Source organism: Rhynchophorus ferrugineus, unplaced genomic scaffold (genome assembly GCF_030347505.1).
Source record: "Rhynchophorus ferrugineus isolate W39M unplaced genomic scaffold, kcgeb_rfMv2 rfM8, whole genome shotgun sequence".
NCBI lineage: Eukaryota > Metazoa > Arthropoda > Insecta > Coleoptera > Curculionidae > Rhynchophorus > Rhynchophorus ferrugineus.
The window spans coordinates 14,154,386-14,182,380 of NW_027472587.1; the positions used below are offsets into that span (position 1 = coordinate 14,154,386).

The window sequence follows — 27,995 nt, forward strand, 5'->3', positions numbered from 1 at the left end:
TAATATTACCACTAATCCACCCTAATACTCACTAAATCCCCCTAATACCCACTAAACCTCCCTAATACCCTTTAATCCCTCCTAATACCCACTAATGCCCACTAATCCACCTTAGTACCCACTAATCCTTCAAAACTAATATAAAATATAACTAAAGTGTGTTCTTGTGCTAAGTCTTGCACATAATTTTCATCAAATTATAGTATCTATTAACTCAAAATCAAGCCTCATTAACTAATAAATTAATATACCTCTCAAACTTTGCTAGGTTATATCTATCACACTGACGAATTTGAATAAATTCGGTGTTATTTCGTATAAAGCTGAAACAACACACATGTTATATTAGTTCAAATCAAGATATGTAATTTATATAAAATCATTTACACTTCTTGCACATTTGGCTTTATAGTCAGTCTATATAAAATGTAAACTACTAACCTCTTATATCTTATTATTTAAATTTAAGTTTCTTCTGATATAAAGCAGGATTCCTTGGGAAATAATGCGTTCAATATTCATACAACACATAGGTGTATAACCAAAATTCTAAGAAATGCTACTGACGCAGAAAATATTTAAACATTCTAGAAAATACTACAGAATATAATTACCAAATTTTTTTAAAAACCCTGTATTTATTCAATAGAATTAACGGAAATTCTTAATAATCTGAAATAATAATTCTTGAAATAAACGAAGCCTTTCTTGGTGTAGTAGTGTCATTTTGGTAAAAGTATCAGTAAAATCGCAAAAGGTGAACTGACCCGCAATCATAAACTATTCCAATTAACGGACTCGCTGCCAATAACGCACTAACGTATAATGTGAAGCTTTCATTGGACGCCAATTACGCTCCAGCGCGTTATATATGCGGAGGTCTTTCTATATGGGTGTTGACAACACAAGATTATAGGTGAGTCATTTACGTGCTTGGTTTGGATTTTTCCTTTTTGATTCATATGTATTACAAAATTGCATATGGCGGGAAAATATATCGATTTGTCAGGGCCCTCTCGTCCAAAAAGTGGAGAAATAGATATGAAACGTGCCCTAACTTTACAACAAATATCCAGGCAATCGTATTCCAATTTGCGACTTTCGTATGTCTGTCATAAAAAGGTTACTATAGGCTCCGTACAAACCTACTTCCAGAGCGGTTATCAGCCGAACACGTTTTGAAAATACGAGAGGAGAAGAAAGCAGGAAAGGTAATAAGAAAGCAATGTAAAAATTGTTATTTATCAGAAAAAAGAAGAGTCACTATTTATGTTTACAGTATATGTCCTGGATATCCTGGTTATTGTTTAGACTGCTCAAAAATTAGTCATGAGTGACCTCTTGAAGTGAAAATTTGTATTAGATTATGCTCGTTCATTTATTTCTATTGACTTCTCAATTTACTTGCATAATTATTTTGTTTGTAGTAACATTTACTTTTTTTTGTCGTTGTTCTGCTGAATATTTTTTTCTTATTTTAGTAATTGATTCATTCCCATTATATATACATAATTTTGTTGTGGTATATTAAATTATATCTTCTAATCAACAATGTATTTTCCTATTCTGTCCATTTTCATTCGCCACGCGCTCGCGCTTTATTCGGCCATCGACAATAAAATTTGACTTTGATTAGTGCCGACCACGCCCTGGCGCACGACACAAAAAAAATGTCTATCAAAAAATATTAAAATTTAGACTGGACACACGTTAAAAACTTTATTAGGAATATTTTGTTGTTGTAATCAGAAAAACGTAGTCGGCTTTTAGGGTAAATATTTCATCCCAGATCGGCAGCGAACCTGTTAAGAAAGATCCAAGCTTTAAAAAACGTCCCTAGTCAATGGATTCCCAGTATAAGCATCGCAGTTCAAGGAGTAAGGCCACCAAGGGCGGATTGATATAGTTCACTTTATCATCTGTGTTTATATAGGGTATACCATGGGAAATGGAAAGAAATTGAATCTCTGGTCCTTTTTTTGTATACTTCGAAGTAATTTTCATCAAACGACTTACCGTACCATCATTTGGTCAATGAAATAAAAGGTACAAATCCAATAATCATAGGTATATTTAAAAAAATCCCGCATATAGTAAATTCGGCAAGCCTTCGATACAATTGGTAAATTAAAACGAACCCGTTTCCGAATAAGCACAATGAACAACCCTGAATTTGAGGAAATAAACCATCATTTTTCAAAATAATTACGGATATAGTCATCAATTTCGTTCGAATAACCTCCTTTCTAACGCATAGGCTATTTTTATGATTTTTAGCACACTATCGGTGTTTGTTTAGACTCTTTGAGCGCGTATGAAAATGTTGATACAAACGTTGACCCTAATTTCATTAAACCAATCGAAATTACATGTTTTACTTGTTTATAACATCGAACACCAAAATTCGGCATAAAAATAATCAGTATCATTATAAACATATTACGAACAATTACTTTTTTATGGGCGATGTTTATTTAATTCTCGAGTATAGAGGCGGTTTTTTTTATAACCAATAAGACCAGAACAGCACACAAAACAAAAAGAGCTGGCCTTGACAACATATTACTTGTTGCACGAGAAACGTGGGTCGCTGGGTGATCAATTGTCTATTACAGATGGCGAACATTAAGTCCAATCTGTCTTAATCGAGAAGTTCATTTTAAATTATCCGATTCCAACGAGATATTCAGCGACGGCCCCATATTGTTAGGTTTGTTATATTCGACGATATTGTGATAAGGATCTCAAAAACTTCTTCTTGGGAAGTTGTTTTATTTTATGGAAAGGTATACATGGCCTCCTAAGATATGGCCTAAGATAATATATAGTCTATTCAAAATCTATCTGTATATCCGTCATCAAGATGTTTAATATCTTTCCTGTCCCGCTTTGTAAATTCGTTTTAGAATTAGACAATATTTTCATTTACAATGCTGTCTGATTAGTTCGAACGCGTAAACGAATGAGCCTGTCAAAGTCGACCGGTTGTCAGACGTATGCAAAATTCTTGAGAGCTATATCGATTTTTAGTTTGTAGTTTACGAACAAGGCCTTCATGCCGAACCTTATCGAAGACTTTTTTACTTTCGTAGGCTTTTTCAATAACATCTGTTACGTTGTGGACCTGGTCAATTGTTGAATGCTTATTAATAAGCCCACACTGGTGCGTTGGTATTTGGTTCATTCTCTCTATGATCGGTTTTATTCTTTTTAACAGGAGTTTTTCAAAAATCTTAGATATTACTGGCAGCAATGATATAGGTCTATAGGTTTTTATTTCATTTGGTGACTTGCAAATGCTTCTACTTTTTGGTGATTATCACGTGCCCAATTCTCACATAGGTCTCTTATAGGTGTAGACATGAGACAGAGTGAATAATCAGTTTTTTTATCATCTGTTAAATTTCTCAGTTAATCCTTTATTGATTTATTTTTAATTTCCAGTATTTCCCTTTTCAGTCTTTGAATTATATCGCTTGAAATATTTTTATTTTCAGATGTTCTGTTTTGTTGCCTTTTTTTCGTAATTTTCGTTTTTCAGCTACCATTTCCTTCACTTCTTTTGGATTATTCTGCTTCAAAATTTAATTGTTCAGTTATCTTGAGGGGTACATTTAATTGAATTCGTTTGTTCAATTCTTCAACAAATCCTTCCCAGTCTGTTTTCTTGTTTGTCAACGTTGGGTTTCTTTGTTTTCTTATTATATTTTCGCTGAACGTCAGAATCACTGGCGTATGTTCTGAATTTAGCTCAAAATTTTCTTCAGCTTTTATATAGATGGATGTTAGGTTTCTTACTATGAAGAAATCTAACAGGTCTGGGGTTTTCTCTTGATCAGTTGGCCAATAAGCTGGTTTTCCTTAGTTACCCTTTGTTGTTGTCATTCTGGATCCCCATCTTGTATTTTTTTCATCGAAATCACCTCCAATTACAAACTTTTCTCACAGGTTGTATTCATGAAATGATCGCAGAACATTAAATGATACACTACCTCGTCTAAAATGTTTAATAGCAAACAATGTAGGAGATACGTCGAAGGGTGACTAGACAATGAACAAACTCCCGTGACAATATCAGATGCAAAAAGGTGTTTCTCAACACTAAAGCTCGTCAAAACGTGTCTCGGAAGTGCAATGACCGAAGATCGTTTAACAGCTCTTTCCATGCTATCTATTCAAAATTTATCTATTGAAATTGTCTCCGAAATAGACAATTTTAATGGCACGGTAATTACAAAATTTGTGAACAGAACGTAGGATGAACTTAATTTATAAAGAATAGTTTTTTCTTTGAAAAAATTGCAGAACACCTTAACATTTTTTATCAGGAGGGGATTTTATTTATTATTGTAGAGAAACATTGTAAGTTAGTCGGTAACGACTAATAATATATCGATAAATTTTAAAAAAAGTAAATCGATATTTTGTGATTCCTTATTAAAGTTATAGCGCCTATTCCAAATGTGACCGAAAAAGTTAAACCAAACACGAACCTCGATGGAAAGAGAGTAAAAAAGTAGGCCGTTGTGCTAGGAGTTTCCGCTATTCGTTCAGGACGGTTCAGTGCCTCGACGCCTGGCGTAGCGGTGCCGGTCACCGGGACGCCTCGTGACCTCCACACGCCTCAAATTAGGTTAGGCCGCCGTCGCCGATTCGACAGAAAATAAGAGTGTATTGTTCCAATTATTTCGTACATCGTCGTAGGTTGTTTTTTTATCGCTATTGGTATATTTTCGGCTTCTTAGAGTGTTAGTTTCGCAGACAGTATTGTTCTTTTATGAATTGGCTTTCCAGAAATAGCAGGAAAAAGTACACAAAGAAATTCAGGTAAATTAGAACGAACACAATATAGGAAGGCGACAAAATAACGTGAGAATCCCTGTGTTGCGATGATATTTCGAGAATAAATTCGTTTTATCCCCACTGGAACTAAAATCGATCAACTGTCTATATAAATACTTAATTTGATTAATGTTTATATAGTTAACGTTTATATTGGGTTATTTGGGTAATTAAACGAGTTACTACGTTATTTTTTAAAAGTACACTGTTTAAAAAAATGTCTATTAATATGGTGGTCCAACATGTCACGTTACTTAGTAATAGTGTGAATACTATTTACATTTAAAAGCTGTATTACTCCACAATGACAGCTGATATCCTTCCATATTCCTTATCAAGTACAAATAATACAACTGGAAAGTTTGTGTTGATTTAAAAGTTGTTGCAATATTGCTTGGGCTTCAGGGAGGTTTCACGAAATATTGTTATTGTTTCTGCTTGTGGGACAGTAGAGAACTGACTCTGTTTATGGTGATCAGCAATCGATATCATCTCCATACATTCTTCTCAAGTTGTAAGAACAGGCTTGTATGCTTATTTTGTCGGTTATAACATTCATTTTATTGCAAACATTCCAATTATAATGATTTTTGAACATTGTATTGATGATGAATATGCAGCATCCCTCCCTGTACGTAGTTTATTTCCATCTAATGCCACTATTTGATTTCATTATTTAAAAATTAGGTATTTTATCGCCATATATCTATATTAAATTGTTTTTGTTGTTTCACTAAACTACAATGTTGATTATGGCTTATGGCCAATTTGCTGTTTTTTATTTTGTAAGGTATGCAAGTCTGGTTGAAACTTTTACTTCAGCAAGCTTTAGCTCACTTTCAAGTCCAACCAGTGATGGTATACCAGGCGAACAACGGTAGTATCTAGACCAACCCATATTACCTAGAATCCTACAAAGTTTGATTAATATTATTTCACCGCAATATTTTTAGACGTACTCTCAGTTTTTCTTCTGTCCCTGTCAGATAAAAGGTTCGATGAATAAATATAAAACATTATTTATCGCTGATTCTGATCTCAAATAATTATTTTTTGGTTTATAAGAATTAATGCTGTTTGTTTAGGAATCTTTTTGTCAATTCATTTTGGCCTAATATATTGTATGATAAAAATATTACAAAATGTGGTTTGGTATTGACAAGGCCACCTTATCATTTTTCAAACTTCACGAAAATTACAACAAGCAAGTGACAATATACATAATTGGACACAAGCTTGGAAAATAAGAATTAATGATGTACATGTACAGTTCACCTATAAACAGACCGTACAAGCACCAATAACATTAAATAATACTATCTCATATAGCAACAACGCTAAATATCTCGGAATTAATCTTGATGCAAAACTTCGCTGGAAGGAACAAGTCCTGAGAGGTATTGTGGACGCACCCAAATACTATAGGACTGATTACCTACATCGAGACCTTCAGGTACCCACAGTCAGTCAAGAAATTAAGAGTATTACAAAGGGGCATGAGGAAAGACTCCATTCTCATGAGAATATTGAAATATTGCAGCTTTTAGATACCACCAGAACAGGATACAGAGTCAAAAGAATCAAACAATCTGATCTTGTTGAGTGTTGTGTAGTGTGGTGCATATAATAAACAATACAGCAGCGACATGTATAAACATTATTTCACCAGAGACTGAGATAGGGCTGATGGGTCCTCCTAGTTGTATACCTAGATTTAAGTTATCATAAAGACAAATTATAGGTTAGACGGAAACGACTAGTAACAATGTAATAATTAAATAATAAAAAAAATCATTATTCATCGTTATACTTGAGCATAGCTTTTTGTTTGAAGCTAATTTCCTCATATTCTTATATTAATACAACCTTTTGCGTGATTATATGATATTTAATGTTTTTGGTTTAAAAAAATACATATATGGGATTGGCGAGAACGAGTTTTCGACTTTACACCGTGAAATTATCTAAAATAAACGTTAAATAAGTCTTTTGCCTCTATGAGTTTATGTCATTCTTATTTTCTTATTGGGAAAACAACAGATTAAGTAAATATGAGCTAGTATACCTTATCATGATGACCTGAATCATTATAAACAAGCCACTAAGCCAAATTAATCATTGTTGAATTTAATTAGTGTCATACTTATATCAGGTTTATAATGCAATATTTTCATTTTGCGATAACTTCCATTTCATCATCAATAATTTTGAAAGTCAATAGTATATATATATATATATATATATATATATATATATTAATTTTAACCGTTAACCTTTCTGATCTTTCATAAATGTCGTGAAGCATAGTTTTTAAGATATAGTAACGTTTCGTTAAATTTTGTTTAGTTTTTTTATTTAAAATAATTATGCTGAAAACATAACAAGTTGCATTACACGATTTTTAGTTATATATATATATATATATATAGTAAAGTTTTATCAAGCAAGTTCTTCATAGAAAAAGGGTTTAGAAATTCATCAATATTTTATTACAATGTGTTACTGATCTTTTAATTTTAACCATTAACCTTTCTGATCTTTCATAAATGTTGTGAAGCATAGTTTTTAAGATATAGTAACGTTTCGTTAAATTTTATATAGTTTTTTTTATTTAAAATAATTATGCTGAAAACATAACAAGTTCTTTTATACGATTTTTAGTTTCTATGGCACCTTTTTGCAGAAAACTTTTTCACGAATGCGGTGAACTTCAGTTCAGCCTGTCATCGATTGAGTAAAACAAATACCATTATGTGTTATACATACATTTAAAGGTTATCTCGCACCTAGTTATTGTCAAATACAAATATTGCTATATATAATACGTACAACATCACTGGACATGAAACATATACTATTTAGTCAGTTATTAAGAATATCATTACACCGCTAGTTTCATTGAATTGATTTAACCGTTGAACCATTGAACCTGAATTAATTTACCATTTTCTTCCACAGACGTCACAGTTGTCCACACAATCCTGATGATTACAACGATCATCTGCATCCGGAAGGTCCCATCTACGCCCAGCCAAAAGACGAATATAACGCAATAAAAGGCGAACGATTCCCCATTAAAAAACCAGAAGATCATTTACATCCAGAAGGTAATTTCCTCAATTTTTCCTTTCAATTATCATTTCTTCTCTTGATAGAGAATTTCTTTAACGGACGGGCTGAAAAGTCTCGGGAATAATAAAGAAAACGCGTCTTTTAGTTCAAAATTGGCTTCGTTCTTTAACGTAATCTCCATCAAGAGCCATACAATCATTTCAACGCCTCTCTAAGATTTCAATACCATTTTTGTAGAACGATTTATCTTTTGCTTCAAATATGCCTCATTTTCTCTGCAAACAAGCAGTAGTCGCTGGGAGCCACATCTGGCGAATACGGTGCATGTGAGAGAAATTCGAAATCCAATTCATAGTTATATTCGATCAAAAATTCCATTACACTGTAAAAACGGACGTAAATACTTTCTTAACCACTTTCTGAAGCTGACTTCACAGTTTTCATAAACTGTACACAATATACCTTTAATCCTTTTTAATAATTATATTATATATTAAAAATTGATTTCTGCAGCGTTAATTTATGCTGCGTTTGTTTTACCGCATCTCTACACATCGTGCATATATTTCCATCCACGGTTGTACATTTATTTGGTACCGACCCATATCAGCCAACTATTTAAACACTTATTTCCCTAAAAGAACAAAGGAATTGAACAAAAGAGAGATGCACGTCTTCGCGGAAGATGTACGATGCTTTCGACCTGCTATATGGTGTTTTTAATTTCTTCCTTTTTGTAATCAGTTTCTTTTTTTGTGATCGTTTAGGTGAATTCGTGAAAAGAGAACCGGAACAATGGAAACCCGGCGACAGGGCTCCCGTCAGAAGGCCCCAGGACAATCTTAAACCCGAAGGTAAGCTATGGTGGCAATTTTGAAAGTCGTTGTACGCGTGGGTTAGCGGGATATATTGAAAATAAAAAGAAAGACGTAAATCAAGCGCCGGGCAGGCAACGATGATGTCATCAGGAAATTGAAAAGATCAAAATGGAAATTGGTTTGAATCCCACCGAATGAAATAACAATGGGCGAACATGTTGTAGTGGGTGATAATATATATGGTGAAACTTAAAAAATAAAATGTAATAAATAAACAGAAAATAATGTTTATTATATATAAATATATTTATTATACTTTGCAACGTTAAGTAATCAATCTTTGTTTTACTCCAATGACAACAAAAAGGTCTTAATTGGCTATAAATAATTATTATGTCCGTATGAAAAAAAAATGAACTCATTCTAAACAGTTGTATCGCTTTTTATTAAAAATAACGTTGTCAACATATGGTAATATTTTTAAATATTGTCATTATCACTTTTATTCCGAATGTGTTTAATCGTATTAGTGAAATTTCGTCTATATTCTTATTAATATATATATATATATATATATATATATATATATATATATATATATATATATATATATTATAAGTTGATGCGATGATGAAAATACTATTCTCCGAATTTAGCAGGAAATGTGAAATCGCAAATGTGATCGCGGTATTCGTGATGCACCATTAAAAGTAAAATCTAATTACAGAGCTCCGCTATGAATATAATTACACGATAATAAAAAGTTGCATAACAATAATATATTTGTTGGTACAGCAGACGCCCGGTAACGTAAACATCGCGTTAATGTAAACACAAAATTAGACGAAAATCTTCTTAAAAGCGTTGTTACCGTTTGATAACGGACCTGGTCATCCTACAGAACAGCAATAGAACAGCAAGAATAGGTCATTTTTTGTCATGCATATGTCATCGTGCGTAACTCCATTAACCAATGGACCAGAACGTAATACTTAAGACTTACCAAATTATATTATCGAAAGTGTTTACTTTCATCTGTTCTAGCAAAGAACCTTGAAAACATATCTAAGATTTTGAAAGAGGTGGCACTACGAAAATCTGAGATAGCCTGAAACGTTCTAATAAATAAAAAGCTAATGAAATTTGTTGGAACAATATCTTTTGTACCAATGATGAAGACGGCATCAGTACAATTAGGAAACAATTGTCATCGAATGTGGATATCCTTATCATTAATTAATTTGGAACGCAAAATTACAGATTATTTTTCTTATAACTAAAAAATAATTATAGCTGTTAAAATATTTTTTTAATTAAAACGTTTAGTTAATAAAACATTTATTATTTAAATCAATTAAATCACGTCTGTTAATATAAACATTTCGATAAAGTGAACTACACTTGGTTTGAATTAGTTCACATTAAGGATTGCTTGCTGTAATATTACAGCAGTAATAATAAAATTATATCGTAATCGTATCTAATAGTTGTTATTATGCAACCCCCCATACTGCAAAATTTATCGGTTATTTAGATGGTGTACATCACTGCTAATAATATTTCCACGATTGTTAGAAAAAGTATATTAGTGGCACCAAAGTGAACTGTACTGGATAAAACCAAATTTTAAATATGATAAGGAACGACAGAATAGGTCTTATGGTGTATGACAAAAGCTAACGAGGACAGATGAACTAAAGCAACTTTTCTGATTTTTTTTAATTATTAGAACGGTGAATAAATTTTAAAGCAATAAACATATATTTTAAAATTAATTAACAGTATTTATATACCAGGTGAGTCGGTAATTCGTTTCCGTTTGTTTTTCGCTGAAAAAAACACAAGTTATTTACAAGGAATAGTTAAAATGTGTGTATTCAAAATTTTGGCGGTTTGATTATATACATTTTGCGCATCTGCCAGGCAATTTATGGATGATATCCCAAAAGAACAGTTTTGAGTTATCCTTTGAGCTAAACCATTCATCGATTAATTTTTTAGCTTTTTGGAAATCGGCGATTGGAAAAGTTGGTAGTCGGATGACGGCGGGTGCGATAAAACTTCTCATTCAACTGATTTCAACACTTCTTTGATTGGTTTTGCTGTATGAGATGCCATGTTATCATGCGCAATGATTGTAATCACCTAATCATGTCTAATTTGTCTTTGAATCAAGTTTTTAATTAATAACTAGTTAAAATTAAAAAAAATAATTGTTAACGGCTTCTCCAGGTTTCAACCTGGTCCCATCAGATACAGAGCATTGTCTTGCAATCGATGAGTAGGCTTCATCAGATGATAATTTGGAATAGCCTTGATTGCTTCGCTTGGGATTTTCGAAATAAATCCACTTTCCTCACCCGTTAGTTCTTATCTTCCCGTCGCTTGTTCACAAATTGCGATTCGGCTCACATTCAAGCTTTCTACCAATTGGTCTGAGGTTTGTACTGGTTCTTCGTCCAATGACTCGTACAATTCCAAGAAAACTAACGCGTAATGCATTTGCACGCTTTCAGGCACACAACTTGACTTGGTGGGGGAGTTTTGAGGTTTATATGAATAGAATAAAATACTTATAGATAGTAAAATCTGTTAAAAACTTGAAAGTAATCACCGACACCCCTGATAAATATCCACAGATGAAATCAGTGGTTGTTGTGATGCTTCTGAACAAGACTGATGTTTCAAAACACAATAATATCAAACAATCAACCACGCTCATTCATTTTGCAGGCGAATTCGAAAAGCGACGCCCAGAAGAATGGAAACCGGGAGATCGTGCTCCAGTAAGAAGACCCGAGGACAACCTCAAGCCGGAGGGCGAATTCCAGGTTCCAGAGAAGCCGGGTTACCGTCCGGCCGAACGTCCCACGCCCAAGAAACCGAGCGACAATCTCCGTCCAGAAGGCGATTTTGAAAGGTAAAACCACGAAAAATAGAGAGTCTCAATTGACCTGTTAAATCTCTGGTTCTCTGTGCTTCAGCGTTACTTCTCAAAATTAATTACGTCAAATTTGTCATTCATTTTCTTTTTGTACTTCTAACATTTCACTCATTACTTTTGTATTTTGTGCTTCAGGCCGAAACCCGAAGAATGGAAACCTGGTGACAGGGCGCCCGTTAGGAAACCGACCGACAACCTACGACCGGAAGGAGACTTCGAACGACCCGAGAAACCCGGTTACCGGCCAGCCGAGAGGCCGCAACAGAAGAAGCCAGAAGACAACCTGAGGCCGGAGGGCGAATTCGAGAAGAGAAAACCGGAGGAATGGAAACCGGGCGAGAGGGCTCCGGTCAGGAAACCCGAGGATAACCTGAAACCGGAAGGGAATTTCGAGTTACCAGAACCGGAGAAATGGGTAAGGATTTTAAGTCCACTTTATTCCTTCCATCAATGTTCTAGGCGAGAGAAAATATCATCAAGTCTACTCACCGATAATTTTTTGAATTATCATTTATTATAGCACTCTAGGAAACTAACACCAATAAGCTATTTGATTTTATCTTAATTTACTACGGTTTTCAAAATTACTAAGACACATATTCTACCAGGTGTATCGGGAAAAAACGACATAATTTTCATAATTCAAAGTATTGGCCATTTGATTCTGCACATCTTGCCCATCTTTCAGGCAATTTATGGATGCCAATCCAAAAAAAACTGTTGGTCCTTTGAGCAGAACCGTTCATCGAGCCATTTTCTAACTTGTTCGAAATTGGCGAAGTGCTTTTCTGCAAGCGCGTATCCCATTGATACGAAAACTTGATAGACAGACGAGGCAATGCCTACAAAGTACGTCAGATGCGATCACATGTCCCATCCAAGTCCTTTCAGCGCTTTCTTGACCGGTTTTGCTCCATGAGACGGAGCATAATGCTGTAAAATCACCTTACCGTGTCTTCGGACCCACTCTGGGCGTTTTTCGATCAATGCATGGTTCAAATTGATCATTTGTTATCTCTAGCGATTACTATTAACTGTTTCATCAGGTTTCAACAGTTTGTAATACACCACGCCACTCTGATCTCACCAAACACAGAGCATTGTCTTGCGACCAAAACCATTTGGTCTTGGAGTCGATCGGCCGCCTTCGACAGGCGATAACCATTGTTTTTTTCGCTTATATAAATCCACTTTTCATCACCCGTCACTATTCGATGCAAAAATTACTTCTGATCATACCTTTGGGGCAATATTTCACGATTTTTCGATTTTCCATTTGCCTGTCATTCAACTGATGTGTTCAATTACTCGTAATCGGTCGCTAATTGTTCCTTGGGCCACATTTAAAGCTTCTGCCAATTGTTTTTGAGTTTGGGATGGGTCTTTATCCAATAACAATTTCGCATCTACAAAATTTTTCGGTCTACCAGAACGTTCTCTGTCTTGCACATCGAAATCACTGCTTTTGAATTTTCGAAACCACGCCACGTATGTTTTTAAGGTTGCTTACTGTAATCTACCAACTATTTACGAAAAATAGAAACAATACAAAACGCTAACTTGAGAATGACTCTGGGAAACTTTAAATGTAGTCTTCTTTTGACACGGTATCGCCATGATGCCTAATAAAAGGGAAAAAGTGTAGAAAATGATGCAAATTATTTTCATTAAAATATACCGTATCATTATTTAAATATAAGCCCTCAAAAAAAATTGAAAAATTTTGAGTATATATGCAAGCATCTAATATTATTAACTGATGAAGAATTTAACAAATTTCTTAGTGCTTTTAATAATTTTAATAGAGACAAGGAATGCTCATTTCCCACGGATTATCTATTATTGAAAATTAAAAAAATAACAAAAATATTCAAAATATTAAAACGAAAAACAAAACAGTAATTTTAAAAAAATAATGAAGCGCAATAATGTATATATACTTCTTTTTCACATTCTCATTTCTTGACACTTTCATTTCAACTTTTTCTTCACTACAATTATCCAACTCTATCGATCTGACTCATTAATTTTTCAAGAGCAGTAAAAACAACGAACAAAATCAATAATGACTTTTTGTCTTGGTTACCACCATTAGATCCCGGCAGAAAGGCCGAAACAGAGGCGGCCCGAAGACAACCTGAGGCCGGAAGGTGATTTCGAGAGACCCGACAAACCAGGCTATCAACCAGCCGACAGACCGGTCGCTAAGAAGCCCCAGGACAACCTCAAGCCGGAGGGAGATTTTGTAAAGAGGACCGTGGACGATTATCGTGTGATTCGTGGAGATAGAGCGGAAATTGTTCGTCATGAAGATAACATCACTCTAGGAGGAGAGTTCACTGGTAATACAATTTTTAATTTGCGATTTTTTAATGTACCTATAGACGCAAATACATGTTTCATGTTTTAAAATTAATTCTCAGAAGTTATATTCTTATACATCTAATAATCATTATTGATATTGATGAGGGATCTCACTAGATCTTCACGTAAAGATTGATCGCCTATTCGGGATCCTGATGGTCTTCCATGTACCCTTCATGCTAATCTACCTCCTTTAGTATTAAATGTTCTATTAAGAATCTACAATGAAATATGGAATTCTCATAATTTGCCCTTTAAATTGAGACTCAGTACCTTAGTCCCAATATCGAAGCCTAACAAAACCAAAAAACGTGCTCTCCAATTACGAACAAATCTGTTGAAAAATATTTAGGAGAATGGTGGAAGTAATTCTAAATTGGTATCGACACTCTAATTTCGTTCTTTCCCTCTACCAGTTTGACATGACTAATTACAAAACATTAACAGGTCAATTGAAAAGTCCCCGGCCTGACACATAGATGGCGCTACCAGAATTATAGCTACCGACGAAAATAATAAAAAATCCACAAAATGATTTTGAATGAGCGTAAATTGAAATTGAATGAAATAGCGGACCCTCTAAAGATATCAACTGAACGTGTAGATCATATCATTCATGAATATTTGGGTATGAGAAAGCTCTGTGCAAAGTGGGTGCCGCGCGAGCTAATTTTTGACCAAAAATAAAGACGAGTTGAAGATTCGGAGTAGTGTTTAAGGATGATCAAGCGTAATAAACCCTAATTTTTTCGTCGATATGTGTCAATGGATGAACCATGGCTCCATCATTTCACTCCGAAGTCCAATAGACAGTCATCAGAGTGAACTGCACACGATGAACTCTCTCCAAACCATGGGAAAGCGCAACAATCGGCTGGCAAGATTATGGCATCTGTATTTTGGAGTGCGCATGGAATAATTTTTATCGATTACCTTGAAAAAGGAAGCACCCTCAACAGCAACTATTACATAGCGGTATTGGACCGTTTGAAGGACGAAATCGCCGAAAAAACGGCTGCATTTGAAGAAAAATAAAGTGTTGCTTCACCAAAACACCGTGTCAAAAATCCATGAATTGGGTTTCGAATTGCTTCCTTATCCACCGTATTCTCCAGATCTGATCGCCAGCGACTATTTCCTGTTCTCAGATCTCAAAAGAATGCTCGCTGGGAAGAAATTTTCGTCGAATGAAGAGGTGATCGCCGAAACTGAGGCCTATTTTGAAGCAAAGGACAAATCGTACTACAAAAATGGTATCGAAAAGTTGGAGGGTCGCTATAATCAGCGTATCACTCTATTAATTTTGTCAAAAAAATGTGTTTTACTATGGTAGGCCGGGGACTTTTCTCAATTGACCTGTTAGGAATAGCTAAAAATGGCGCACGATTCCAGTCTTCCTCAACATAGAAAAGACATTAGATCTAACCTGAAACTACTTAATTATTTAACTACACTCCTGATACATAAAGGGCAATATTCTTTATTTTAGTAAAATCATTTTTCACATTTAAGATCCGCTTAGGCAACCGTCTCGTAAGTGTAAAATGTCAACAATCATTTTCGCTGATGCTGTAACTCCCTTTTGTTTTCCACCAAGTTTGAACGAGTGAAATTATCTTAATACCATCGCTCAATGGTCTAGTTCTTCAGGTTTTAAAAACTCAGCTTCTAAATCATCTGTCATCCACTTTTGTGGAATCAGAAACTGTCCAAAACATCATTCTGGGTAATAATTTCGTACCAGCAAAACCATCTCCTAAAATATTGGGCATCAGGATGGGCTACCACGTCTGCTTGAGAAAACACATTACAGTTAAGGATCTTTATTTTATTAAATATTTGTCCTGCAGAAAAATATTGTCATTGATCAATCTTTCTGTTGACATGACCTATAAATCTATTATATAATCTGACCCAAACTATTTACTAATAAATAAAATCAACCAAAGAATACAAAATCTTGCAAGTTATCTAATAATTCATGCACAGCATATCATAAATGGAGTTAGAGTTAGTTCGCTTCCTAAACGATAGAAGTAAAAAACCATATCATACATGAACGCTAGTTTTAGCTCATAACGCAAGTTTGTCCCTATAGAAAGACAGTTCTCAATGGCAAGTTTTATTTATTCCCCGACAACAGTTTGTTTTTCTGATAGTACATTTAGAAAGCTAATATTCATGGAAGAAAATTGTTCTTTTACTTATTAATAGGCCGTTCTGGATTAGTTCTGTTCTATTTACATAACCTAATACCTGACATGTAAAGTATATATTTTTCCCAGCTCTGATTATGGCCTATTTCCTCTCATCTAGCTCACCATATTCAAATACCACCTACCAGATAAATAGGAAAAGATAGTGGTAAAACGATGAAATAACATAATTTCTGATATCGCGAAATAACATTCGCGATATCAGAAATGTATTCTTGGGCAAGTAACATCTGGTAAAACTATAAATCTTAATTTTATTTTTAGATATTACTACCACAAAAGTTGATTTCACTGGCGAATTGGTGCCACGTACCAGTCCAGTGAGGAGGAACACGTTCACGAAGATCGAAGGCGACTTCGTGTCCGACACCACCTCCAAGACTGATTTCGTCGATTACACGACAACCGTGGAACGAACCACGGTACAAAAACGACGCGACAACCTCACTGTCGAGGGCGACATGACTTTCGACACTTCTACCACCGTGGAGTACACGGAGAAGACGCCGCAGGTCGACAGGCGTCGCAGGACCTGGACCAAGGACGACGTGGAGAAGTTTTACTCGACCAACAACACGGAAATCACCACCACCAATCAAGACATCTATCGCAGTTTCGACACGACCGATTTGAGAGAAACAGTCATCATTCACAGGGACAATCTAAGACCGGAGGGACCTTTCGAGGGTACCCCCAAATCGAAGGACGATTACGCGCCCAAGTACGTCGAGCGTGCGACGCCCAAGAAACCTCAAGACAACTTAAGGCCCGAGGGTGATTTTGAGAAGCGCACTCCGGAGAAATTCGTTCCTGCCGAGCGCCCCAAGCAGAAACGGCCCGAGGATAATCTGAGACCTGAGGGAGACTTCGAGAAACGCACCCCTGAAAAGTTCGTTCCCGCGGAAAGGCCGAAACAGAAGAGACCAGAGGATAATCTGAGACCTGAAGGAGACTTTGAACGTCCGGAAAAGCCTGGCTACCAACCCGCTGAAAGACCTAAACAAAAACGTCCCGAGGACAACTTGAGACCTGAAGGAGATTTTGAAAAACGTACACCAGAGAAGTTCGTGCCCGCTGAAAGACCGAAACAAAAAAGACCTGAAGATAATCTAAGACCCGAGGGTGATTTCGAACGTCCCGAGAAACCGGAGTTCAGACCTGCTGAACGACCTAAGCAGAAGAAGCCGGAGGATAACCTCAGGCCTGAGGGCGAGTTCGAGAAAAGAACACCAGACAAATTCGTTCCTGCCGAAAGACCGAAGCAAAAAAGGCCAGAAGATAATCTTAGACCTGAAGGTGATTTTGAACGTCCTGAGAGGCCGGAATATCAACCTGCCGAGAGACCCAAGCAGAAACGCCCTGAAGACAATTTGAGGCCTGAAGGTGATTTTGAAAAGCGTACTCCAGAGAAGTTCGTACCCGCTGAAAGACCAAAACAAAAAAGGCCTGAAGACAATCTAAGACCTGAGGGTGATTTCGAAAGACCCGAGAGGCCAGAGTTCAAACCCGCCGAGAGGCCCAAGCAGAAGAGGCCAGAAGATAACCTCAGACCCGAAGGGGAGTTCGAAAAAAGAACCCCTGAAAAATTCATTCCCGCCGAGAGACCTAAACAAAAGAGACCAGAAGATAATCTTAGGCCGGAAGGTGATTTTGAAAAGCGCACGCCTGAGAAATTCGTTCCTGCTGAACGGCCGAAACAAAAAAGACCAGAAGATAACCTCCGCCCCGAGGGCGACTTCGAACGCCCTGAAAGACCCGAATATCAACCAGCAGAAAGGCCTAAACAGAAACGTCCCGAAGACAATCTTAGACCCGAAGGAGATTTCGAAAGACCCACTCCAACCAAAATTGGTCCGGCTGAGCGACGTCAACCAATCCGACACGATGATAATCTCCGACCAGAAGGTGATTTTGAAAGACCCGAGAAGCCTGGATTCCAACCAGCCGAAAGACCCAAGCAGAAACGCCCTGAAGACAATCTCAGACCTGAAGGCGAATTCGAGAAGAGAACTCCCGAAAAATTCGTTCCTGCTGAAAGGCCTAAGCAGAAGAGACCGGAAGATAACCTCAGGCCTGAGGGTGATTTCGAACGTCCAGAGAGGCCTGAATATCAACCTGCAGAAAGACCCAAACAAAAGCGGCCAGAGGATAATTTACGTCCTGAAGGTGTGTTTGAAAAACGCACTCCTGATAAATTTGTGCCAGCCGAAAGGCCAAAACAAAAAAGACCAGAGGACAACCTTAGACCTGAAGGTGATTTCGAACGTCCGGAAAGACCAGAGTATCAGCCAGCCGAAAGGCCCAAGCAGAAACGTCCAGAGGACAATCTCAGACCTGAAGGAGACTTCGAGAGACCCACTCCAACTAAAATTGGCCCAGCAGAAAGACGTCAACCGATCAGACATGACGATAATCTTAGACCTGAAGGTGATTTTGAAAGGCCAGAAAAGCCTGGCTATCAGCCGGCAGAAAGACCCAAACAAAAACGTCCAGAAGACAATTTACGCCCTGAAGGTGAGTTCGAAAAACGTACCCCTGATAAATTTGTGCCAGCCGAAAGACCAAAACAAAAGAAACCAGAGGACAACCTTAGACCTGAAGGTGATTTCGAACGTCCGGAAAGACCAGAATATCAGCCAGCCGAAAGGCCCAAGCAGAAACGTCCAGAGGACAATCTCAGACCTGAAGGAGACTTCGAGAGACCCACTCCAACTAAAATTGGCCCAGCAGAAAGACGTCAACCGATCAGACATGACGATAATCTTAGACCTGAAGGTGATTTTGAAAGACCAGAAAAGCCTGGCTATCAGCCGGCAGAAAGACCCAAACAAAAACGTCCAGAAGACAATCTACGTCCTGAAGGTGAATTTGAAAAACGGACCCCCGAGAAATTTGTGCCTGCTGAAAGACCCAAGCAGAAGAGACCTGAAGACAATCTTAGACCCGAAGGAGATTTTGAAAGACCCACTCCAAGCAAAATCGGTCCCGCTGAAAGACGTCAACCGATCAAGCACGACGACAATCTCAGACCAGAAGGCGATTTTGAAAGACCTGAAAAGCCTGGCTATCAACCAGCCGAAAGACCCAAGCAGAAACGTCCTGAAGATAACCTCAGACCGGAAGGAGAATTCGAGAAACGAACTCCAGAAAAGTTCGTTCCCGCTGAGAGACCAAAACAAAAGAGACCAGAAGATAACCTCAGACCTGAAGGAGACTTCGAGAGACCCTCTCCAACTAAAATTGGTCCAGCTGAAAGACGTCAACCGATACGACACGATGATAATCTCAGACCGGAGGGTGATTTCGAACGCCCCGAGAAACCTGGTTATCAACCTGCAGAAAGACCTAAACAAAAACGTCCAGAGGATAATTTGAGACCTGAGGGTGAATTTGAAAAGCGTACACCTGAGAAGTTCGTCCCTGCTGAAAGACCTAAACAGAAACGCCCTGAAGATAATCTTAGACCCGAAGGAGACTTTGAAAGACCCTCTCCAACGAAAATTGGTCCTGCTGAAAGACGTCAACCAATCAGACACGATGACAATCTCAGACCGGAGGGTGATTTCGAACGTCCTGAGAAGCCTGGCTACCAACCTGCTGAAAGACCTAAACAAAAACGACCGGAGGACAATTTGAGACCCGAAGGTGAATTTGAGAAACGCACTCATGATAAATTCGTCCCAGCAGAAAGACCTAAACAAAAACGTCCCGAAGACAATCTAAGACCTGAAGGAGACTTTGAAAGACCCACACCAACTAAAATCGGTCCAGCTGAGAGACGACAACCAATCAGACACGATGACAATCTCAGGCCAGAAGGTGATTTTGACCGTCCCGAAAAGCCTGGTTACCAACCAGCAGAGAGGCCCAAACAGAAACGTCCGGAAGATAATTTACGTCCTGAAGGTGAATTTGAAAAACGCACACATGATAAATTCGTCCCAGCAGAAAGACCCAAACAAAAACGACCTGAAGACAATCTCAGGCCTGAGGGAGATTTCGAGAGACCGACACCAACTAAAATCGGTCCAGCTGAAAGGCGCCAGCCGATCAGGCACGATGACAACCTCAGACCAGAAGGTGACTTTGAACGTCCTGAAAAGCCTGGTTACCAACCAGCAGAGAGGCCCAAACAGAAACGTCCGGAAGATAATTTACGTCCTGAAGGTGAATTTGAAAAACGCACACATGATAAATTCGTCCCAGCAGAAAGACCCAAACAAAAACGACCTGAAGACAATCTCAGGCCTGAGGGAGATTTCGAGAGACCGACACCAACTAAAATCGGTCCAGCTGAAAGGCGCCAGCCGATCAGGCACGATGACAACCTCAGACCAGAAGGTGACTTTGAACGTCCTGAAAAGCCCGGTTATCAACCTGCCGAGAGACCTAAACAGAAACGACCCGAGGACAATTTGAGACCTGAAGGTGAATTTGAAAAGCGCACCACTGATAAATTCGTACCAGCTGAAAGGCCTAAACAAAAACGTCCAGAGGACAACCTCAGGCCAGAGGGAGACTTCGAGAGACCAACACCAACCAAAATTGGTCCAGCTGAAAGACGCCAACCGATCAGACATGATGACAATCTTAGACCGGAAGGTGATTTTGAAAGACCTGAAAAGCCCGGTTATCAACCTGCCGAAAGACCTAAACAGAAACGTCCAGAGGACAATTTGAAACCTGAAGGTGAATTTGAAAAGCGCACCACCGATAAATTCGTACCAGCTGAAAGGCCCAAGCAGAAACGCCCAGAAGACAACCTCAGGCCAGAGGGAGAGTTCGAGAGACCAACGCCAACCAAAATTGGTCCAGCTGAAAGACGCCAACCGATCAGACATGATGACAATCTCAGACCAGAAGGTGATTTTGAAAGACCTGAAAAGCCCGGTTATCAACCTGCCGAGAGACCTAAACAGAAACGCCCAGAGGACAATTTAAGACCTGAAGGTGAATTTGAAAAGCGCACCACCGATAAATTCGTACCAGCTGAAAGGCCCAAGCAGAAACGTCCAGAGGACAACCTCAGGCCAGAGGGAGACTTCGAGAGACCAACACCAACTAAAATCGGTCCAGCAGAGAGACGTTCACCGATTAAGCACGATGACAATTTACGCCCAGAAGGTGATTTTGAACGTCCTGACAAGCCCGGCTATCAACCCGCCGAAAGACCTAAACAGAAACGCCCAGAGGATAATTTGAGACCTGAAGGTGAATTTGAAAAACGTACCACTGATAAATTCGTTCCCGCCGAAAGACCCAAGCAGAAACGCCCCGAGGACAATCTGAAACCGGAGGGAGAGTTCGAGAGACCGGAAATAAAGGAGGTGGGTCCGGCTGAAATACGCAAACCTATCAGGCACGACGACAATCTGAAGCCGGAGGGTGACATGCTGATCACTAGACGCGACGATTTCAAGGTCGTGCGGGGAGAACGAGTGGACGTGGTTAAGCGCGAGGATAACCTGAAGATCGAAGGTGAATTCATAGATACGCGCACCAGGGATGATTACAGGGTGGTGAAGGGCGAACGTTCGGAAGTGATAAGGCACGAGGACAACTTAAAGGTGGAGGGCGAATTCACCGATAGAAGAACGAGGGACGACTACCGCGTGGTTAAAGGCGAACGTGCCGATGTTGTCATTCGCCAGGACAACCTGCGAATGGAGGGCGAGTTCAACGAATACAGGAAACGGGACGAGTTCACGACAAGAACGGAGAGAACCGAGGTGATCCGCCACGAAGACAACCTGAGACTGGAGGGTGACTTCGATCGACCAACGCCAACTAAAGTGGGACCTGGCGAACGACGTCGTCCCATCAAGCACGACGACAATCTACGTCCAGAGGGCGAATTCGACCGTCCAGACAAGCCCAAGTTTCAGCCAACAGAAAGACCGACTCCCAAGAAACCCCAGGACAATCTGCGCCCCGAGGGTGAGTTCGAAAGACCCACGCCGTCGAGGATAGGACCTGGTGAACGTCGATCGCCGATAAAACACGACGATAATCTCCGTCCGGAGGGCGATTTCGATCGTCCCGAGCGACCCGGCTACCAGCCGGGCGAGAGACCGACTCCCAAGAAGCCCCAGGACAATCTACGCCCCGAAGGCGAGTTCGAAAGACCGACGCCGTCCAGAATCGGACCTGGTGAACGTCGATCGCCCATCAAACACGACGATAATCTCCGTCCGGAGGGAGACTTCGATAGGCCCCAGCGGGCGGGATACCAGCCGGGCGAAAGACCGACTCCCAAGAAACCCCAGGACAACCTTCGTCCGGAGGGAGAGTTCGAGAAGAGAACGCCCTCGAAAGTGGGTCCCGGCGAGCGTAGAACCCCCATCCGACAAACCGACAACCTCAGGCCGGAGGGTGATTTTGACCGTCCGCAAAAACCGCACTACCAACCCGGCGAGAGACCCACCCCCAAGAAGCCCCAGGACAACTTACGGCCCGAGGGCGCGTTCGAGACTCCCCAGAAACCGAAGTACGGGCCGGGCGAACGGGCCGATATCGTCAAGCATCCGGATAATTTGAGGCCGGAGGGAGACTTCGTCGGCACCCCGAAGAGCAAGGAGGATTTCAAGCCCACTAGAGGCGAACGGGTTCCAATGAAGAAGCCGCAGGACAACCTAAAGATCACCGGCGAGTTCCAAGATACCACCGTGGCAAGATCGCAGTACACCGTGGTGCGAGGCGAGAGGGCCGAAGTCAAGAAGCACGAAGATCACCTGAAGGTCGGTAGTGGTAAGATGGAGACCGTCACGACGTCGAAGGAGACGTTCGAGAAAACACCCAGGAAGACGCCGGAAAGGAACGTGGTCGACAAGAGGAGGCATATGGAGTCGCACATTAGTCTCGGCGATGACAGGACCACCATGCAGACGACGAATCAAGTCAATTACAACACCTATATTCGCAAGGTGGACAGGAAGGTTCAGAACGTGGAGAACATCGACAGGAAAGTCACTAATGTCGTCGAGTCTGTCGACAGGAAAGTGGTCGATACCAAGGTCGTTAACAATGTGGAGCAGGTAGACAAACAAATCAATAGGAAGGTGGTCTCCAACGTAGATAACGTACAGAAGCACGTCGTCAACAAGAAAGTGGTCAACAACGTAGAAAATGTCGATAAACGGGTGGTCAACAAAACAACCATCATCAACGGCACCAACAGAGACGTGGTCGATGCGGGAAAACGCGACGTCAATGTCTCTACCGATGTCAAGACACTGGATGATGGTACGATAGTTAGGGTGACTCGCACCGTCACCAGACAAACGGGACAAGCAGTGAATGAAATCAAAAAGTCTTCGTCGCAAACACACGTCCAACAAACCCAGTCTCAACAGCACGTCGAAAACAGAAACGTGGTGAGACAAAACAACATTATTCACTCCAGTAGTCAAACGAACGTATCAAACGTGCAGCAGCAATCCTCTGGATCGCATCACAGAAAGAGCACCATTAGTTCCGAGGAGATCAACAATCAGATTCTTCACCGTAAAGGAATGCACACCTCTAGTGAGGCTCTTCACGCCACTAGCTCGTCCGCACTAGACATGAGAAAGTCGGTCTGTAACATACACGACCAAGGTCGCACCGTTGTAAATAACGAGAGGCACAGTTTAAGTTCCATGCACAGGTCTCAACAAGAAGCCGTTAACAATTCCAACCGGAGGAGTCTCCAGTCTACGACATACCAAGTCATCGAAAGGCCCCAAAAGATTGTCCGTAGAGATAACTTATCCGTCGGCGGTCACTTCTACGGTCAATCCGAAGCAAAATCCTACGGCGAATTCACCAAACAACAGAACATTCAACGAGTCGAAAGAGTGACGAGACGTTCCAACGTCTCCAACATCACTCTAGGCGACACCAACGTCAACGTGGTGACCTCTTACAAGAAGGAGTACGCGCCTCGAAACATCGGACCCTGTCCAGCCGGTCTGGTTAACACACCCAAGGGACCATTCAAACACACCAGAGACACTAAATCTCACAAATTTTACATGCCCGTCGTTAGTAATTAACTTGTTTCAAAATACAATTTCATTCCGTTTAAAAGTCTCAATTATTATTATTATTATATAGACTGTTATTAACCGGATTAACTTGATATTGTGATAGAATTTGTTTATTTGTTAATCATTTTTGGAAATTATTTTATGTTTCCTAATGTTTGTTTATTATTATATTTACTCATTTATATTTTTTTCGACAAAGATAGCAATAATTAAAAGGCTTGCGGTAACTGGGTTTTATACGATAGGGATTAATTTTTTTTATATACAATTTATATATATTTACCTATAAAGATAAAATATTTTTATATATTTTGCTTGCCAAGCTTAGAAAGTGTAAAACCCAATAAATATATTTTCATTAATTAGTTTCTTGCTTATTTATTTATTTCATTTCCTTGCTGTCTTGATTTTCGTTTCGTTTTCCGACGTTTTGGTGAACTCTCCGTCTTTCTTCTTCCAAGGTACTTTTATCTGGATAAAAGTATATTTTTGGGAAAATTCTCAGCCGCACTGTAAACACCTTCAAATAAGGAAACTTATCGTGGGGGGTGTCAAAGGATTTGTGAATAAGTAAATAAATAAAGAAATCTTTTGTACTATCATATGTTTTATTTAAAATGAATTAATCGCCTCACTAACAGTAATAAATTAATGACATGTTCTAGAGCGTTAAAACCATTAATAAAGTGTTTATTAATCCAGCTAGGCGGTTTTATTTGTATGAATGAAAATCGACAGTAAGTCAAATATTTAATCAACTTATTCCTAGTAGGATATAAAATAAACAACTACCAGCAAACAGTGTTTTTTATAGCTGGTTTTGTTTTGTGAGGTTAGATTTCTGAATATCACAATTGGTAGGCAACCACATATTTCTTTATACAACAAATAAAACAGGAATTCCAAATACACTGGTATTTAAATAAATGGTTCGAGACCGAGATACCTTTAGATGTTTCGAGAAAAGTTAACTCAATAATATTTAAATGAAATATAAGATAATTATTTAACCCATTAAATAAAAACAAAGTTGAGTTAAAGATAAAAACCTCAGTTCTCAATAAAATATGAATAGATATATTTTAATTTAAAATGTTCAATGTATTTCAGGTTATATAAGTTTGGAGGTTTTTACGATTATTAAGATACTTTATAATTAAAGATATTTTTAAAGCAGTGTTAAAAAAATACCCATCTTTTGAAGCGTCCAAATATTGACTGAATTTTCTAGCTATGTTCTTTATTTAAATATAGTTCACTACAAAATATAATATGGTATACGGTCTTGAGCCTGAATTTAACCTGAATGAATGCCTGAATTTTTTTTACAACAGCAGCTTATTATGTTACTTATTCGCTGTTGTGTCATTGTCATCAGCAAATCTATCCATGGTGATATTTTCCATTTGTAATATAGTACATATTACATAGTAGGTAAGGAATTATCTACAATATACTGTATACTTGTAATATTTAATATATATTGTTCCGGTAATATTTTAAAATAATATATAATATGTTAAATCTTGTGTAAGTCTTGACCTGTATCTGAGAATATTATAATTGATACTAGAACCGCATTTTTTAAGGCTTTCCTGATTGGTCTTCATTTTACACTAGGTATGACACCTGAGTTAATTAATGACGTGCTGTCATTACGAGACATGTAATACAAGATACTTATTATGAATATATACATCGCTTTTTTATATCTTAGTCTCATGCTTATTATTCCCGACATTTGGCCGAGTGAGATTTCCGAGGAGAAGTAAGACGAGTCAAGTTAAATTAGTATTATTGTCGGTTGACACCAGGTGATTTTCAGCGAGGAAGAACAGGCTGACGCTTCCGACGATCAGAGCGAGTCGCTCCATGAAGGATACCGACCGCATCGCGTTAAAAACAAGAATTTCATCATTAAGGGTCATAAGAGAATGAGGAGGGAGTATTTCGATGGTAATTCGAAGAGAATGTGCGCTATCATGTACAAGAACGAGAATCCCATCGGTATTTTAGAGGTAGGATCGATTAAATAATAACAGCTTCTGTTTGTCACGCCAATGTCTCCTCCAGCCTTACCAGGACAGTTATAGACTGTTACCAGTCGACGCCGAAGATCAGATACCCGTCCAGATCGATCCAATAATGACCAAGCGACACGCGTCCTCGGAGACGTCAAACTTCGAACACGAAGAAGAAGACGACTACGGCAAAGGTTTCAAGTCTGCTAGTATCAACGAACGATATCCATATATATTTGCCAAATTCAAAGTTGACAGCAGATTGGACAGGGTGCCGCAAGCCAATCGGGCCAAGAGAAACTCGAACCGGAAACTGATCGGCGAGAAACACATGCATTCGCTGACTGACGCCCTGTCGAAGATCGAGAACAACGACGCCTTGGCCGAGGAGAAATTAAAGGGCATCCTGAGCGATATCGGTCTGATCGAGGGAGACGACGCGATCGCCAAGCGCGAAACTAAAACGGGCGAAGACAACAAACCCCAAGGGCAGCCGGCGCAAGCGGCGAACAAGACGGCGTTAACCGAGGTAATAAAACGACCACCCTGCCCTATACCAGTCAGTCTTATAACAACGTTACACAGAATGAAGATGGATCGAGGCGCTACGAGGACGCCAACGATGCGGAAAACGATCAAGCCGAGGATGACAGGGAGAAGCGAGATGACCTATCCGAAGAAATGAAGAACCGCATCCAACAAAAACTGAGCATGCTGAAACAGGAGGTTCAGAATGAGATAGAGCGGCTGAAAGCCGATCAGGATACCGAGAACGAAGAGGAGAGCGAGGACGATCAAGACTCCATTCAACGGTTATATCACAATTAATTTAAAGTAACCCGTTTTAACTCATCCTGATTCTAGACGAAAGAGAAATATTATAGCCACCCTGGTAGATGAAGAGACTAGTGACATAGATCCCCTGAAGAATAACGAGGATAGTTTGGTTCCCCATATAAGACGAAGGCGTCAAATCGACAATCCCGGTAACAATATAAATTCCTTGCCTCGCTATCATTTCATTCCAACTACATCATTACTTACAGAAAATATCGATGCCAATTTATCTCAGATACGTTTCCAATCTCGCCATCTACAACATTACGATGACACTGACGAGAAGCAATTAGATAAAGACGATAACGAAGAAAGGATAATCGAAGAAACAACGAGGGAGAAGAAGAACTGTAAATGCAAAGGGGAGAAAAATTGCGTGTGTCCGGCCGAGACAAACAAGCGAGCTCACCAACAACAAGCTCGCTTTCAAGACGGCAAGTACTCCCTGGATATCGACCCCGATATCTACCGGATAATCGATCCATCAAGCGACGCGATGTCTGCGCGGAAAAAACGTGAAAGTTTCGCCGACCTGGTGGCCATTCACGGGGGCGGCCCAGTGGTGAATCATCTGTTAGCGGTGAAGGAGCGCAGTATGTTCAAGCGCAGGAACAAAAGGGAATCGAGAGGGAATCAGCTGAAACTGGCCAATATGTTAGATAAGGATTTATTTGGTCCTTTACCTCAGAATTACGAAGGCGAACTAATCAGATACAAGAGAGTGAAAAGGGATTAACAACAATACAATGATTTAGCAAACTAAGTATCAAATATTTACAATAAAGAGATATATAGTATATCTGAAATATTATATGGCAAAATAAATATATACATATATACACCGACTTTTACTT

General features: G+C 39.0%; 2 protein-coding genes across 6 annotated transcripts in view; both read left to right on the forward strand.

The window, feature by feature from the left end:
• Window positions 1–24,882, forward strand: part of Sdb (SAXO downstream of blistered) — a 58,718-nt gene extending 33,836 nt beyond the window's left edge. For all 3 annotated transcript variants that reach the window (XM_076411612.1, XM_076411611.1, XM_076411613.1), the window contains 6 exons: window positions 7,801–7,949; window positions 8,682–8,768; window positions 11,466–11,652; window positions 11,812–12,091; window positions 13,772–14,018; window positions 16,521–24,882. In XM_076411612.1, the coding sequence (XP_076267727.1) occupies window positions 7,801–7,949; window positions 8,682–8,768; window positions 11,466–11,652; window positions 11,812–12,091; window positions 13,772–14,018; window positions 16,521–24,289 (8,719 nt within the window). In that variant the 3' untranslated portion in view covers window positions 24,290–24,882. The remainder of the gene's footprint in view (window positions 1–7,800; window positions 7,950–8,681; window positions 8,769–11,465; window positions 11,653–11,811; window positions 12,092–13,771; window positions 14,019–16,520) is intronic.
• Window positions 24,883–25,883: 1,001 nt separating this feature from the next.
• Window positions 25,884–27,978, forward strand: LOC143200871 (uncharacterized). Of its 3 annotated transcripts, none has more exons than XM_076411628.1 (6): window positions 25,884–26,051; window positions 26,109–26,301; window positions 26,357–26,498; window positions 26,556–26,833; window positions 26,890–27,116; window positions 27,169–27,978. In XM_076411628.1, exons 1-6 carry the CDS (start codon window positions 25,969–25,971, stop codon window positions 27,875–27,877), a joined length of 1,632 nt encoding a protein of 543 aa, XP_076267743.1. In that variant the 5' UTR covers window positions 25,884–25,968; the 3' UTR covers window positions 27,878–27,978. The 3 variants fall into 3 exon arrangements, with proteins under 3 accessions (XP_076267743.1, XP_076267741.1, XP_076267744.1); XM_076411629.1 differs by having other exon boundaries at window positions 25,887–26,051; window positions 26,357–26,833; window positions 27,169–27,290; window positions 27,351–27,978; XM_076411626.1 differs by having other exon boundaries at window positions 26,357–26,833.
• Window positions 27,979–27,995: the final 17 nt, after the last annotated feature.

Coding starts and splice junctions, on each gene's coding strand:
- LOC143200871 (XM_076411626.1), top strand. CDS start 25,969: ATGAATATATACATCGCTTTTTTATATCTTAGTCTCATGCTTATTATT. Junction 26,052..26,108: donor AGTGAGATTTCCGAGGAGAA/GTAAGACGAGTC, acceptor GGTGATTTTCAG/CGAGGAAGAACAGGCTGACG. Junction 26,834..26,889: donor ACAAGACGGCGTTAACCGAG/GTAATAAAACGA, acceptor AACGTTACACAG/AATGAAGATGGATCGAGGCG.